At 45.4% G+C, this 17,602-nt stretch overlaps 1 protein-coding gene across 1 annotated transcript; it reads left to right on the forward strand.

Moving 5' to 3' along the window:
- The first annotated feature begins 8,116 nt into the window (after window positions 1-8,116).
- On the forward strand, window positions 8,117-9,734 carry LOC101630304 (cytochrome c oxidase subunit 5B, mitochondrial). Its single transcript, XM_004686141.2, has 4 exons — window positions 8,117-8,250; window positions 8,736-8,809; window positions 8,917-9,016; window positions 9,536-9,734. The coding sequence occupies exons 1-4, from the start codon at window positions 8,148-8,150 to the stop codon at window positions 9,646-9,648; spliced, it is 390 nt and encodes a 129-aa protein (XP_004686198.1). The 5' UTR covers window positions 8,117-8,147; the 3' UTR covers window positions 9,649-9,734.
- Window positions 9,735-17,602: the final 7,868 nt, after the last annotated feature.

The following is a 17,602-nucleotide window of genomic DNA, read 5'->3' on the forward strand; positions in this document are numbered from 1 at the left end:
CGTCATTGCTGACCTAGGACACTGCACCATTTCTCAGGCCCTTCTCTTCACCCTCACAGCACTTCATGAGTTCTTGCCACAGGGAAGAGTTCATTCTCTGCTTGAGTCACTTGAATACAGATGACAGAATGAACTCCTTTAAAAAAAAAAAGATTTATTTATGCACACAAGAACTGGGGTACAGGCCAGAGGTGTGTGTTGGGGGGTGGTGAGAGGATTCACCAGAGACAGAGCAGGAAACAGAACACGCAGATTAACTGAAACACACTGCTGATGGGTGCAGCGGGTTTCCTGTGCCTTGTGGGACACCTCCCTGGTCAGGGATCAAACTCGTGCTGCAGAGGCTACCGACAGCCTCATAGTGCAGTGCTTTAACCCACTGAGCCACCAGGGAAGGCCCACAAAATGAACTCTTGTCTTGGTACCTTTGTAGCCAGGACAGGACACACTTTGGAATCTATTCTTAGAAAAAATCAGCTGGTTGATGCTATTCTAGATGTACATATACCTTAGTCTGCTACCACCATAACAAACCACCATGGACTGGGGGCTTAGACAACAGATTTCTCTTAATAGTTCTGGAGGCTGAAAGTCCAAAATAGAAATGCTAGCAAGTTAAGTGTCATTGTGAGATCTCTTCCCATGGCTTGTAGGAGAGGATCATCTCAGTGTGCTCAGTGTCTGTTTCTTTGAGGAAGGGAGGAATTGCAAGTACACTCAGACTCTTCATTTAGAAGAACACCAATCCCATCACAAGGACCCCACCCTCATGACCTTGTTTAACCCGTGTTGCCTCCCAAAGGCCTCCGCCATCAGATTCATATGTGCCCTGGCATATTAACTTGCCAGGGGACACAATTCAGTTTATAATGATATACAGCATGCCATACAGTAGGTGCAATTCAAATCAGTCAATGCTAAAATATAACATGCATATAGAAAAGTGTTCAGTGCTAAGAATACAGCTTGATGAATGTTCTCCGAGTGAATCCACCTAGCTAACATTACTCAAGTACAAAACAAAACAAAAAACCCCCCAAAAAAACCCAGCATATGCCAGCATCCTACAGTCCTCATGTTTCCACCTTCTGCCTCAAAGGTAAGACCTAACACCACAGATTTCTTTTGCCTTGCCCCCCTCCCAACTATTACATAAATGAAATCACAGTATAGGCTCCTCTGTGTCTGATTTCTTTTGTTCAAAAGAAGCTTGTGCTTGTTTTCACTGCTGCACAGAATTATTATATGAATATAGATTTATGCCTTCTACTGTTGATGGACATCATCATTGATTCTGGGCGTTGGCTATTATGAATAATATGTCTCAAATGTTATTACTTTTTTTACACATATATTTCTGTTGGGAAAGCGCATAAGCATCATTTCCATGGGCTGCAGGAACAGTTATGTGCATTGATGGTTTCAAAGGGGAGAATGAATTCACCTTTCTGCAGCCATTTCTCAGTTTCCCTTGTTCCATTCTAGTCAACGGATGAGAAAGTCAGGTTTTTAAACGTTTACCATTCTAGTAAGCATGCAGTGGTTTCCTCACTGCGTTTTAAAGTTTGCATTTCCCTGGTTTTGACAAGATTGAGCACTGTTTCATATTGAGTTGTCCACCTACATACATTCTTTTTGCAAAGTGTCCATATAAGCCTTTGGTTCATCTTTTTTGTTGAGTTGCCCTTTTTAAAAATTTACTGAAGTGAGTATTCTTTATATATTAGCAACATGAGCCATCTGTCAGTTACATGTGCTGCAAATATTTTGTCCCAACATATAGCTTGTCTTTTTGCTTTCTTAATGGCATGTTTTGATAAAGACAAGTTATATACAGTCCAATGTGGCAACATTTTCTCTATTTGAAGAAATCTCCCCCTGCCCCAAAGTCATGCACATATTCTCATAGGTCATTTTTCAGAATTTTATTTTACAGTTCACATTTGGATCTATAATGTACCTAAGATACATTTTTACTTTTTTTATTATTGCATAATTTAGATAGGTATACAAATCTACAGCTTGATGAATTTTTACATATATAATAATGTAATAATAATACAATAATATATTATTATATATAGTAATTACATAATGTAACCATTACTCAGATCAAGTTATTGAACATTCCTTACACTCTAATAGGATCTTTTACACCTCCTTTAGTCAGTAACATTCTGCATCTAAAATAAAGGCCAATTATTTTGCTGGGTTTTTAACTTTTACATAAAATCATACATTTTGTACTATTTTCCTTTTGATTATATTTTGCTCAGTGTTATACATGAGATTCACCTGTGTTGGTGTATGCTGTAGGTTATTCATTTTTCATCATAAAACACATCACAGCTTATTTATCCACTCTCCTTTTGATAGACATCGGGACTGTTTCTTACTCAGGATATTATGATAAATCTACAAATATTCTTGTATGTCTATTAAAGGACATAAGCACTCATTTATGCTGTGCTGTGAGCCAGGATACACACATGGTCACCATACCACAGAACCACTTAGATGTGCCAAGCTCTCCTTGCTACATACATACACCATATTTTATCACTCCCTATAATTCTAATTGGAAAAAAATAGTGAAAACCAGCATTTCCCATTTTTTATAGTGAAATAATTTTATACTTACCAAAAGTTGCAAAACAATACAGAGAATTTCCATATGCCCTTCCTCCAAGTTCCTCAAATGTTACCATTTCACATATTTGTTTTAATCATCATCTTACAGGAAAGTGCACTAAGATGATATAAGTATCTGTCTCTCGTCATATTTTTATTTCTCAGTTGTAGCATCCATTCATGATCCTTGTCTGAAACCGTTTTTAAGGCAGTGATTGAAAACTAGTTTTTGTTTGTTTTTTAATAACTGCAGATTCTCCCCTAAAAATCTTACAAGGATAACAGGTACTCCTAATTGCAATCTGGAAGACCCTTGGGCGTGTACCATAAAATCTCTGAAGTCATCTTCAGAGATTAAAAGACTAATACTGACAAACTCGAAGTGTAACTGGAAGCCTGAGAGTCAAAGAAGAGTGAAGGAACTCTTCTAAAAGTCTCTGTTCATACAGACCTCAAAACAATCTTGGTCCAGGCTGAGAAAAGATGTCTTGCATACTCTAAGCTGTTCCTTCTAGAGGGAGCCCATAAGGTCCAGTGGTGTGGGGACTGTGAGCAGGGGTCCAGTCCAACGGATAGTAAGTCGTTGGTCCCCTTCCACCCACACCTGCCCAGTCCAGCCTACATCTTCTCTGGAGACGAAGCAGAAGGTGAACTTTGTGTTTCTAGGAGATTCTCACCCACCTTTCTACTCTCCAACACTGAGACCACCTCACCTCTTGAGACACCAAACCCAGAATAAACAAGCTGCTGTACTAACTGGGATGCTAACATTCCGTGGTTTAGCTAGTGAGGCTCTTTGGGACTACAGTCACCACGTACCCTGACACCTTGGCAGGTTCAATTTTAAGTCTCCAAAGGTTGAGCCCAGGGTCAGAAATAAGAATAATGGGGGACAAGAGAGACGGAAGTTCTTCTGTTTAGCTCACAATCCAGCAATTCACAAAACAGTCGCCTGGAGGATTACAGAGCCACAAACAGTCCCTTCACCCAGACTATGATTCATACTCCATGAAGACTCCAGGAAGATGACTTGCCTTATACAGGACAATTCTATTAAATAAACCCCAAATCAGCATCCCTGACGTGTCAGACACTGTGCTCAACACTGGGGAACAAGGAAGGGGAAGATACGGGCTCTGATCACGAGCAGCTTACAGAAGCGGAAAGGTTTTGCCATGCGATAGCCCCAAGGACACCAAGACTCCTGCAGATGGCGCTTATACCAAGAGGGGTGTTCAGACTGGCTGGCCGTGGCGGGCTTCCAGGCCAGGGCTCTCTGCAAAGCTGTTCATCAAAGTTACTGGTCTACCAGTGGCTATAGCGCAGCCCAGTTTTAGCTGGAAAGGAGACACATTCACCAGCTGCTTCTCCCCTCTCCAACCCACAAAGAAAGATGCTTTACATATCTGTACTTGTTGTTTCCAGGCTCCTACCCATCCCTTTGCTCACACTCCTTGAAAACTTCAGCATTTTCACAAAAGAAATGGAGGGCAGCAGAAGGATCAAGTGTGATAACAGGTCATCTTTTTGAGAATTCAACTATGAACCCAGCAATTACTGGGCCACAGCCACATGACTCCATGCCGACTAAGAAACCGCTGACTTTAAAAGCCCCACGGCCTTCTTGCCACTAAGAGACAAAAAGCTGCCAGGCGGATGATGGCACAAAGGGGATGCCATCCACCGTGGGAGCCATTTACCTCCAGAGCCATTCAGATGTGAACAAAGATGTGCCTTAGAATCAATTAAAAGTGGTAATTCTGGCTAATCTGTCGAGCCCCAAATGCTTGTTTGCTAGGTGTCAAGACAGGAACGTGGGAGGGTACAGAGTGACTGTCACGGCCTCCTGGCTTCTGGTGGGGAGCCACACTCAACATCTAAACTGCCTCACAAGCCCACAGGCAACCAGGTCCAGCTCCTCCTCAGTTTCACTCCTATGCTTTCCAGGCTAAGGAATGAAAGCCATTTTTCATTCCTTAGAGCTTGGCCCCCTGGCTCCACCATGCTCCCTTTTCTGCCATCCAGCCCAGGGGTGGTGGCTCCATCTCCCCACTGAACCCCACTGCCTGGGCCAGTGCCAGTGCAAATTCTGCAAAAAGCCCAAAGCTTTCACATTCAGGCTTCTTTTCCACTCTCCCGAGCACTCTCTCACAGTGCACATTACTGAACGTTTTTGTTCTTTTACTTCCCCAGTTACATGAAAGATAAAATCATCTATCATGAAGTATAGCCATGAGGTCAAACAATTATGGAGTCCAAAAGGCTTTGTGCCTTGATGTAAAACGATTCAAGATTAACTCGAATGTTACAACTGTCCTGTTTTTTATGAATACTGTTTTTTTCAAGATGTCTTATTCCTAACACCATGTTTTATGTCTGTCTTTTAAAACAAATATTTAATAGCTTAGGAATGTTAGTGAGGGCAGCTGCTCTGGTCAACAAGGCCTCAGTTTGCAATTTGAAAGATGAAATGAGATGAGCTTTATCCACTAAGAAACGTCAAACAGTCTCCAGTGTTGTAAACTCCACATCCATCAAACTGGGCAAAGGCTGGGAACAGAAAGCCTTTCTGGGAAAGAAAACCAGCAGCTACCCTTTCTACCCCGAGGGAGCATGTTTTTAAATAGATATCAAATTAACCAAAATATAAACCAGTTCTCAAATTAGTTCCATTCCAATAAAGCAAACCACACCTTGGTAACTGTGCCACTCAAGAGAGGAGAGTCTGGCCCCTGTGCCTGGAGCCTAGTGTGCGGTCGGGAGTCAAATGCAAGCACCCACATGCTGAAGAATCCATGAGAACACAAAGGAGAAGGTGGGCAGCTGTGCCAGAGTCCACTGACACCAGGCGTGGGGCAGGCGGGTCCCAGTTGGGCCATTTACTAACTGTGACCAGCATGGACCCCAGGCGCATTGTTTTCTTACCTTTAAGGGGCCAGGCCAGCGTGGGTCCGTCCCACAGCCTGGGGGTGTGTGTGTAGGGTTGGGGAGTGGGGGAGTGATACCAGCCCTGGGCAGGCTGCCACTAAAGGGGGGGTCAGGAGGGCTAGGGGTAGCCGGAAGTGCGGCAGGCCTCCGGTCCCTACAGGTTGCCTCCAGCTAGTGGGGGGAAGGAAATGGGCACAGGTTTCCAGGATGAACGGGCGGGGTAGAAGGTCAGAGGCCTCGGCTAGGGGGGGAGTGGCGCGGGTCCCTACCTCCAGTACCGCCGGGGCTTCCCCGTGACCCCAACGTTGCACCTCACCTGCAACAGGCGTCGGGTTCTCACAGAGGGTTGGCAGCGTGCACGGCCCTGCGCGTAGCCCCCTGCCGCGTGTGCACGCACGTGCGCGCCCCTGCGGGCGCGGGAAGCCCCTGGTGGGGGCGCTCTCTGCAAGCCAGGCCACCTTCACCTCTCTTAGCCGCCCCTCAGCTTTCAGGAGCCATGAGTCTAGTGACTGCCGCTTATTAAGTCACTGAATCCACACCCGGGGACCGGGACTTCCATTTTACAAAGTACGCTGAGGTCCCGAGGGAAAGATTGCCACGGGCACAAGGCGGCAGCGGCGTCCAGCTTGGAACGCAGAGCAGGACTGTGACTGCTCTACCGTCGGACCACTTCAAATCCTTCCTCAGTTGAGATACTATTGCACTGTGTGTTGAGAGCACCTTGCTCATCACCACCCTTTACCACCACACCCGTGGTTTGCTTTGCGAACAGATGTCTTGGGAGTTTCTGCGTGTGCGTTGCTTGCACGCGCGCACACACATGTGGTTTGGGGACTGGCAACCCTCAAATTCACCCTCAAAAATCGCGATTGAACCTCCACCCTGTGTCTGGCCCTGAGCTAGGCCATTATACACATTATTGCTCTATCCTTAGTGGGAACTGCATCAATTAAAATCCAGGACTATTCTTCCAGGGAATAGATTTTTAATTAACATTATAAATAATCGATTAGTGATCCTCTTGTGTGGTTCTCTAGGAAGGAGGGCAGTAAAGCTAAACTGAGTCAGCCAGAGCTACAGTTGATATTCTGGTGAGCCATTCCTGAGTGAGTCCCGTTACTTCGGCCAGACTATATATTTTTACTTTATATTGATAGTATAAAATGTTTTTATCATATATTCACATTGTGTATATTTATGTTTATATGTATGTATACCTATTAAAGAAACATCCCATACGCATTTCTTTCTTTGACTATATCCATATGAACATAAAGCAGTGATTCTCAATCAGGGTCGATTTTGTTCTCTAGAGGACACAGGTAATGGCTGAGGACATTTTTTTGTTGTCACCACTGGGGATACCTAATGGTGCAGCTGCTGAACATCCTACAATGCACACAAAACAGCCCCACTCCCATGTCTTACAAAGAATTAGCCATTGCAAAATGTCAATAGTGTTGAAGTTGAGAAATCGTGGCGTAGAAAAAAAGGGGGGGAGGTAAACTTAAAACTGTTGACAACGTTTTCCTTACACATGTATTGTGGAAAGTTTATTTACTTGAGCCTATGTTTTGTCAGGACCTGCGGATTCAAAGGTGACTTGACAATGCATACTGCCCGATTATGGCAGGGCTATTAACAAAGTCCTAAGGAGCCATTTGCAAAGTTGCTCGAGTAGCCACCATGCCTGAGAAGCGCATGGGCAATGGGAGATATGGCAGATGTTTTCAGAGGCCAGGCCACAGACCCTTCTGTAACTCCATTTCCCACTCTCGAGCACCCTGCCCCACCAGCCCCCCTTAATCTTTCCTGGTTAATAACCTCCTGGTGTAGCCACCCCCTCACCCTACGTCACTGAGAGATCTTGTGTTGGGAAGAAATCCTAAGTCTACCTTTCCTCCTTCCCCATCCCTCTTTTGTTCTGCCTCAGGCCTGAATCTCATCATCTGTAATGACTTCATAACCTCAACACCACTGTAACGGGAAAGTGATGTTGGGTAAACTGCTTAAGTTTTTACAGACCGGCCAGTGCAACAAGTTCCCGACGGTTTGTTTATGCACTGGCAGATGAACGAGCATTGTAGTTGAGAAGCGTAACAGTTAACACAGTGGCCTTCAGGAGCTCACTCTTAAATTTAAATAATTTGAGGTCCAACGCGGGCCAAACAACATCCATCAGCAGCTTTCTGCAGACCTCGAGGCAACCGGCACTTTGATCCATCAGCCGCTTTCACCTTTACCAAGCACAACTAGCAGGCCAGAATCACAGGAATGCCAATGCGGTTATCCCAGTCTACGGACGAGGACACCGATCCCACGAATGCAAAACTCCAGCCTTACTACAGCGCAAACAGCCAACGCTTAGCCACTGGGGCCGTAACCGCTCCCACACCTCCCGCTCCCCAGCAGGGGCATGAGTCAGAGCCGCGCGTAGCTTTTCCCGGCCCTCGGCGGATCACGTGACCGGGCACGCTCAGGTCGGGCGGAAGCGGAAGATTGACCTCTAGGAGAAGAGCCCTCCCACCGGAAGTCCCGCCCATCACCGGAATCTGTTCCCGGAAGTTCTGTGGTTGTTAGCGGGCGTGATGGCTTCAAGGTTACTTCGCGGAGCTGGAGCGCTGGTTGCGCAGGCCCTGAGGGCCCGAGGTCCCAATGGGGTCGCCGTGGTGCGCTCCATGGCGTCTGCAGGTACGTGGCCCATCGGGCGCGCCAGGATCTGGCGTCGTTTCTTTCTCGGGGTGGTGCTAGGGTAGCAAACGGGGTCCTCAGCTCGGGACCTCAGTGACCGCCCCATAGCCCCGACTACCTCAGGTCCGCGGACGTTTCCCTGTTGTTCCCGCCCGAGCTCCCTGTCTCCCACCTAACTGACCTCACTGCGAAAGACTCCTTGGCGGAGGTACTGGGTGACCTTGGGGGCGAGGAGCTGCATCCGCAATGCACAGGTGCTAAGCCCATCTCATGTTGGATGAACCCCGTTAGGACTCAAATTGACCTGATTTTAGGAAAATTGTGCGGACAAACAGACATGATAGTTGGAAAAGAAGACTCTGTGTTACTACCACTTTTAGGGATCATGATGTCAGGGACAGTGGTTAGCTGGTGGCAGTTAGGAGTTTGTGCACATCTTCTATCTTGGTTGCTTCAGGCACCTTAATCTTGTTACCTTTCTTCAGGTGGTGTTCCAACTGATGAGGAACAAGCGACTGGACTGGAGAGGGAGATCATGATTGCTGCGCGGAAAGGACAGGTAACCCCCCTTTTGTCTTCTGTGGAGCGCATAATCTTGGATGGGATGAAGAAGTCTCCTCTGGGGGGTGTTTGATCTGTGTCATAGTGGCTCAATTCTTTTTGCAGGATCCATACAACCTGTTAGCCCCAAAAGCAGCTTCAGGCACTAAGGAAGATCCTAATTTGGTCCCTTCTATCTCCAACAAACGAATTGTGGGCTGCATCTGTAAGTACCTCACCACTATTTTCTTATCTGTTTTATTACATAGGATGTCTGTAAGCCACTTCACATTTTGTGAGTGTACATGTGCAGGTAGCTTTTGTAAGGGTGCTGGTCCTCTCAAACTTTGTTAGACTGGAGTAGGTCATCCTTTCATAGAACATTAATGAGTTGGCAATGCTGCATGAAAGCTTATTTATCCAGAAAATATTATTTTATATCACCTCTTTATCAGACATCATTTTAGGCATTAGGGATACATAACAGAATGGACCCTACTTTGGGATTCTATAAAGCCAGGGAATTGTTAGAAACTGTAGAGACTCTGATATGAGGTAAATTTCCTTACAGGTAAACCCAGGACCTCAATTTTAATGTCTTCATTGAAATTGAAAAATATACAGGAAAGCTTGAGTTGATCTTTAAGATGCTATCACTTTGTGTCTTAGAGGTGTCTAAGAAAAAAGATTAATGTTGAAAGTCTCTTGTAGGCCAGATGGCTTCCAACCACCTTTTGTCTTTCAGGTGAAGAGGACAACAGTACTGTCATCTGGTTTTGGCTGCACAAAGGCGAAGCCCAACGATGCCCTAGCTGTGGGACCCATTACAAACTGGTGCCCCACCAGCTGGCCCACTGAGCCTCTGTACTAACGTACTCAAAATGTGCTGTAAAGTTTCTTCTTTCCAATAAAGGTTAGCCATTGCATTGGCTCCATCTCCCATAGTTGGCTAGTCTTATTTCTTTCCTGCCTTTTTGGAGAGACATAGAGATTGTAATATTTATATAGCTGTTGTGAATTTATGTAGCTGCTGTTAAAGCAAACTCTTGTTTGCTTGCCATCCACTTGTGCACTGAAGTCGACAAGCTCACAGTGCAGCTGGGCTTGCCTGGTATAGGGGAAAGCATGGGCTGGAGTCCGAATGACTAGACTTAAAACAGTGGGTCCATCATTTAGCTTTGTCACTGGGGCATGTTCTCAGGGTGGGTTACATCTACCAAAAAAGATAAATACTTGTGAGGTCTTAGATACACATTATATAAAGAGGCTGGCCAGTAGTAGGTCCCTCCCAGTGTTAAAAAGATAGGGTGCCTTGTATTTGGGGACTTTGAAGATTACCCAGGTTTAAAGACCTGTTTGTGGGGAATACCATCAGTAAATCCAGACTATGGGACAATTTCAGAAGCTAATGACCAAATTAATTCAGCAAATAAACTTTTTTTTTAAAAGATTTTCATTTATTTATGCATACAGAACTGCAGTACAGACCAGAGGTGCAGGGGCGGTTAGAGGATTCACCAGAGATAGTGTGGGGAGCAGAACAGGCAGATCAACGAAGTACACTGCTGAGGGGAGCAGCGGGCTGGTCAGGAGAGGTCTGCCGTGCCATGTGGTCACCTCCTGGACGGGCGGGGATTGAACTCATGCTGAAGTGGCTTTAGCTTCTTAGTGCTGTGCTTTAACCTGCTGTGCAACCAGAGAGGGCCCAGCAGCAAATTTTTTTTATTACAAAGTTTATTTTTACATCATTTTGCACATTTTTTTCCATCTTGATTGCAATCCCCACGGGCTCCCCATCACCAAATCACCCCTGTGCCACCACCATGGTCCCGTGCATTTCCCTCCCTTCCCCTCCCCCTCCCTTTTTGATCCCATTCCCCACTCCGCCCCCACAAAATGTCTCTGGTATATGGCTGTTCATTATTGTTATTTTCTCGCCTGGTCCGTTATACTCCTGCTATGAGTGAAACCATCCGGTATTTTTCTTTCTCTTTCTGGCTTATCTCACTAAGCATGATCTTTTCCAGCTCCATCCAAGTTGCTGCAAAAGACATGTGTTTCTCTTTTTTGGTTGCTGAGTAATATTCCATTGTGTATATGTACCACATCTTTCTAATCCAGTCATCTACTTTTGGGCATTTGGGCTGCTTCCATGTTTTTCCAATTGTAAATAAAGCAGCAATAAACATGGGGGTACAAGTATCTTTTTCAATCTGTTTTTGTGTCTTTTGGGTAGATACCTAGGAGTGGGATTGCTGGGTCGTAGGGAAGCTCCATGTTTAGCAGTTTGAGGAACCTCCAGACAGTTTTCCATAGTGGTTGTACTAGTTTGCATTCCCACCAGCAATGCAGGAGAGTTCCTTTTTCTCCACATCCTCGCCAACATTTGTTGTTGCTAGTTGTTTGAAGATGTGCCATTCTCACTGGGGTGAGGTGGTATCTCATTGTGGTTTTAATTTGCATCTCCCTTACTACGAGTGATGTTGAACATTTTTTCATATGCCTGTTGGCCATCTCCAGCAGCAAATTTTAAGGAGACAAATTAGGAAGACTATTAAGAGTTAACAGATACGAGGAAATAGCAACCAAGCAATTAGTGGACTTTGGGTTTTGATTAAAAAAAAGAATTTGTGATATTTGATACTCAGAAATTAGATTTCTAAGTTGTTAATGGAATTGACGTTTTATGTTTTAGAGATAGTAGCTTTAAAACTGGGAGGAAGAGTGGTGGTTTGAGGTTTGATTGATCCACTGTAATTAGGTACTTGGGTCAATGTTCTATTTTTTGTGTACTTTTGAACTTTACCATAAAAAATAGACTTTGAGAGGTGAGAAACAAAGTCCCATTCAGCTTTCTGGTGGTGCTTCAGGTTAAAACACTGCATTATAAAGCTTTCTGAAGCCATTGTAGCATGAGTTTGATCTTCCACCAGGGAGGTGACCCATATGGCACAGCAGACAATCTCCTGACCCGCCCGCTGTTACCCTCAGTGGTGTACCTTATCAGTCTGCCTGCTCTGCTTCCTACTCTTGTCTCTGGTGAATCCTCTTGCCCACCACACCTCTGGTCTGTACCTCAGTTCTGTAAGCATAAATAAATAAATCTTTAAAAAAAAAAGTTCCATTCAGTTATTTCATACTTGTTGACACCTTGGACAATTTGAGGTTTTTTTTTTTCTTAAAGATTTTACTATGGACAAGAGCTGGGGTGCAGGCCAGAAGTGGGGGGTGGTGAGAGGATTTGCCAGAAACAGAGTGGGGAGCAAACTGAAGGGAACAGCAGGCAGGTGAGACCTGAGAGGTCTGCTGTGCCATATGGGTCAGCCCCCTGGCTGGGGATCAAACGTGGCTGCTGATGGCTCATAGCCTGAGACTTAACCCCTTCCATCACCAGAGAGGCCCTGACAATTGAGGTCTTAAAAATTTATGACTTTAGCTACTATCACCACAAGATTGGTTCAAAATAGGTCTTTCAGTTGAACTGATTAGAGAGTCAAAGAGAGAATCTTCTTTCCCCTAGCCTTGCTTCTCTCCTGTACAGTCAAGGCTATTGTATTCTATTCCTTGTCTGTCAGTCATCTCGTTTTCAAGAAATATTCTAGCATTTCTCTGCCATTCAAAGGCCTATCTTTTGGGAAGGGAACCACCTAGATAGCCTCGCTTAAACCTAACCCCTGCTACTCTTACCTTAAGTGCTGTCTGAACAAGTTTCCCAGTCAGTAACATGAATCTATTTTGGTGCTTTTCCTTTCCATTTCACTGTGGCCTTTTGCTTTTCCTTTCCATTTCACTGTTGCCCTTTCTATCAAAACTCCACTTAGGGTGAGTTTTTGACTCCCCACATCATTAATGTGGTCTGTTTTCTCAGCTTCAGACCCATAGGTGCCCATGTCCTAATGCCAGAACCTGTGAATATGTTAAGTCCTGTAGTAAAAGATTGCAGATGGAAGTAAGGTTGCTAATCAGCTAACCTTAAAATAGGGATTCTACAGGCCTGGATTACCTGGGGAAGATTATCTGGGCGGTAGAAGTCAGAGAGACGTGAAGATTGAACAATGGTTGGAGAGCTGCAGTATTACTGGTGTGAAGATGGGAGATAGGGGCCATGGGCCATGGGATACAGGCCACCTTTAGAAGCTGGAAATGGCAGAATGATTCTCTCGAATTTCCAGAAGGAAACAGTCCTGTTGCCACTTTTATTTCAGCCTAGTGAGACTCAGCAGACTTCTACAGAACTGTAAGAAATTTATATTGTAGGTTACCAAGTGTGATGTTATTTTCTATGGCTAAAATAGATCAGTAAACTCAGGTAGTTTCCTGAGTCCGTGGTGCTCAAGTTCAGCTGTGCATTAGACTCAGCTGGCAGTGCTTTTGTTCTCAATGCCCAGGTTCACACCCAGTCCAGTTAAGTCACTGGGTGTGAGACATGGTATGAGAATGAGTTCCCCCGGGGATTCCTGCCTGCGGCTAAGCCTGAGCGCCTCTGCTTCACACTAATTGCCTCTGCTTCACACTAATCGTTTAAGCACAAGTAATAAAAGCCTTTTGATAACTGGGGGCCCTTAGGGCAGAAAGGAATTTAATGTCATCCCACAGGGAGCACCCACCTTTGCTTTTGGGTTAGTGGTGGGTTCCATCTGAACCTCTGGCCATTTAGCAGCTTAGAAATTGGATCCACATCTTCCCTCACTAGGGAAGGATACTTCACTTTTATGGTATTTATTAAAACAATTGCAAGGTACAGAGCAGCTTTTTTTCTGAAACCATTTGAAAATAAATTGCTGACTTGATACCCCCATCAGTGTGTGTATAATATGACCATCCAAATCAGAAGTTATAGTTGGAACATTTCTACCACCTAATCCTCCACCCTATTCAAGTACTAATTATTCAAAAGTTCCTTTGGAGAAAGGATCTGGTAGAATCATCGTTGCCTTTAGTTGTCATGTCCATTCAATCTCCTTGACTCTGGAGCAGATACTGTTTTCCCTTTACTCGTCTGATGTTGGCACTTGAAAATTACACAACTTGGGTTTGTCTGTTTCTTTTCCTTTCTTTTCACATTTTAAAAGGATAGGTTTCTTAGGAAAAGATGCTTGCACAGATGTAAGTGGGCAGGAAGTTGCCAATGCTACTTTGCTTTGCAAAGGGAAAAGGTTTGTCAAAAGAAACACCTGCGTAGTCACAGGTGGGCAGAGCTGCCTGGTGTGTTTCTCACAACTGAGTATCACAGGAGATGTGTGCTTTTCTTGGGCAGGAGCTTCCTGCTATTTGTCCTGCCACTGACAACTTTCACTTAGGTCACCAGACTAAGCCAAAGCTGCCAGTGTCCATTGAAGAAGCTCTTCCTGAGGGAACTTACACTTCCAGATGCCAGTAATCTGTTCTAATCAAACTTTCTATATTTATGTGGACTCAAACATTTTTTTTATTGTCATCAGTGGGTTTTAATTCAGAACTACCATTATTTTTTGATGTCTAATGTGTTCCAAATTTGTCAGTGGGAGCTTTTGTGGCCTTTTGACATGGCCCCAACATTCTTTGAGCACTTTTTATTTTCTGGCACAAAATGTTCTAGGCTCTTCTTTCAGGCTGTTAATAAACCAGTGAGGTAGGTGCTATTATTATCACCCCCATATTAGAGATGGGGAAATTTGGGAACAGTTCAGGATCATGTAGCTAGTTACACTGGCAGGACTGTGAACCAGATCACTTAACTCCAGCCTGAGCTCTTTACTCCCCAATTTTTTTATGGTGAAATAATTTTAGAATTACAGAAAAGCTGTACAACTTGCACAGTTCCTGTTTCCCTTAGTGTTTACATCTGACATTCCCATAGTACAGTGGCTGAAGCCAGGGAACTCAGAGTGATGCAGGACTGTTAGCTAATTTGGTTGCCTTTTCCAGGGAGGGCCTTTCTGATCAAGGCTATCACACTGTATTTGGCTCTTATTCCTCCTTAGTCTCCTCTAATCGCTGATAGTTCCTCAGTCTTTTTCTTTATAACTGTCACCCTCGAACAAGGTATCGGGTCTATGAATTTGCTGAATACCTCAGTTAGGGTTTCCTGCTGTCCTGGGTTAGACCAAGGTTTTGCAAGAACACTCAGGTGACACTGTGTGTTTTAGTGTGTCATATCAAGCCAGAGACATTACCGGGGATGTAAACATTGATCATTTATTTAGTGAAGGGATATCCTTTAGACTTCTCCCCCTATAATCACTACTTGTTTTCTTTTTAAAGATTTTATTTATGCATACAAAACTGTGATACAGGCTAGAGGTGCAGGGACAGTGAGAGAATTCACCAGAGACAGAGTGGGGAGAAGAACAGGCAGATCAAGGAAGTACACTGCTGAGGGGAGCAGCAGTTGGATCAGAAGAGGTCTGCCAGCCACATGTGGATCACCTCCCGGGCAGGGGCAGAACTTATACTGAAGCAGGCGCAGCCAGCTCCAACCCACTGCACCACCAGGGAGGGCCCAAATTACTATTTTTGTAGTTAGCATCTCATGGGAGACATTTCAGACAAAGCTAATGTCCTTATTTTATAGGCAACAGCTAACTACTGTGGCATTTGCCAAATGTTGATTTTACTCTTCATAATTCCTTCTACATTTACTCATGGGAGTTCTACTGTTAGGAAAAACTGTCCCTTCTCCCCCATTATATACTTATTAAATTATTTCTGTCAGAGTAGCTAATGAATATTTTATTCTACAGGTTATATACCCATTACAGATCTGACTAGTAGGCATGCTCCTTTAAGTTGCTTCTTTTGTCTTAAGGACAAGCCCTCTTCTTTTTCTAAGTACTCCCTACTTTATGGACCCCAAGGTATTCCAGACTCTTATTAATCTTTTTCTGACGCAGGGGTGAAATTTTTCCATGGACCTCTGGTTCCTTCTATTAGAGAACGGTATTCAGAGATCAAGATCTGGCGCACAGGGCTAGGAAATACACGCCTGTGTTCAAACTCTGGCACTCACTCAGATCATTTTATTTCAGTAGTTGTACGTATACTAAAAACCAAACATGTTAACCCCAACCCCACTCCAACACAAGGTTTGTTCTTGCTTTACTACCTTCTCACCTGTAGCTTTTCTCCCAGAATGAGAAAACTGGCCAGGCCAGAGCCCTTTAACCATGCTACCATCTCTGCCAGAAGAGGTAGCAAGTGGGTGTTGCATTGTATTTGGTGTTAAAGGACAAGATTTTGACAGGCTTAAGGGAATGCCATCCTGGGCACAGAGGGGAGCATGACCAGAGGCTGGCAGGTGAAGCAGTGAAGCAGGGTGTTACATGTGCACACCAAAACAGGCAGTGACTAGATCTCCAAAAGCCTGCAGCTAACGCAACGTGTAGTTCATGAGGGTGATTTTACCCAGTGTCACATCGATCTGGTTTTATTTTACCAGGCAGGGGATAACTTTCTCATTTTAGAGTAGCGAGTGACAGAAGCAAGGCTATTTAGCATTCAGATCCAAGAGCAATGGCTTGGGGAGGGAGTGTGGAACCTTGTTAGCTAGTGTGGCAGCAGCTATCAGAGAAAAGAAATGACAGGAAAGATACTCCCCCGCTAGAGCTTGGGCACTAACAGAATGTGGATGTGAGGAAGAGGGCGGCGTCAGAGTGATGAGGCCATCCACCTGTGACTGGGAGGCGTGCCATCGTGAGCAGAAGCCCTGATCAAGGGTCCGCTGAGTAAGCTTTTTTTTCCCCTTAGAGCAGGTATAGCCTTAACTGCTCTGTGACCCCAAAGTCTTACAAAGTGCCTTGTGCAAACAGACGTGACTCAGTAATTTCTTCCTACTACCTGGGTTCCCCTTTCCCCCCACTGTCCTCTACACACAGCTCTGACAATCACCCTCTTTTGACTTGCTGTGACTCGACAGCTCAAGACCCTCTCAAGTTCCTTTACATGCTGGCTCCCACTGCACTAGTCAATCTCAGTGACAGCCAGAAGAAACTACTTTTCCTTCCTGGTTGACCTGGCATCGCCAGGTCCATGCCCTTCTCTCCAGCCCACTGACCCCAGGGTCTCCTTGAGCTCTTTCCTGCACCGGGACACCCTCCCCCATACCAGGCTAATGAACCCTTTCTGGACCTGGCGACACAGCTTGTCCCACCTGCTGGGCTAGATGGCCTCCATGGTCCCCACAACTCTGTACCAGAATCGCCTGCTTATCGTCTCCCTGACCTGCATATTGGGGGGGGCCCTCAAGAGGTAAAGTTGTCTTACTGACCACAGGCCCTAAACATACAGCACCCTCCTAGACACACATCAAATGCTTGAGGAAGGAAGGAGAGGAGATACTCTCCGGCTTCCTTACCTCTCACCTTGCCCTGACTGCTGCCACCGGTTCTCTTCTTGCTGCTCTGCTCAGGTCACCGATGCGGCCTTCTCCAGCTCCCTGCCACTCCTTCGGGACCTGTCTGAACACTGAGCCTGCATCCATGAGCCTTTGTGACACTGAAGGGGGCAGCAGAGGTGCTCAAATGGGCGAGGGTGTGGCTGCTCGATGCCCTGGCCCTGCCTGCCGGGAGGCCATGGGGATACTGCAGTCAGGCAGCAACCTTGTTCTCTGCTTCTCCTGGTGGACTGTGCCAAGAGGGTAACGAGGCTGGGGAAACTCTGCTGCGTGGTTGAGAACCCAGCCCCTGGGGCCTCCTGCGACACGTTGCCCGGCCAACCACCAAAACCCTCAGGCTTGTGAGCCAGTTGGTGCCAGGCTGCCTTCTCACGGCCCTTTCTCTTATAGTCCCCAGGGTGGAGGAGCAAACAACAGCACAAAGAAAACAGAGCCACACAC

The sequence above is a fragment of the Condylura cristata genome, unplaced genomic scaffold, assembly GCF_000260355.1.
Source record: "Condylura cristata isolate star-nosed mole 26May11 unplaced genomic scaffold, ConCri1.0 scaffold00020, whole genome shotgun sequence".
Classification (NCBI taxonomy): Eukaryota; Metazoa; Chordata; class Mammalia; order Eulipotyphla; family Talpidae; genus Condylura; species Condylura cristata.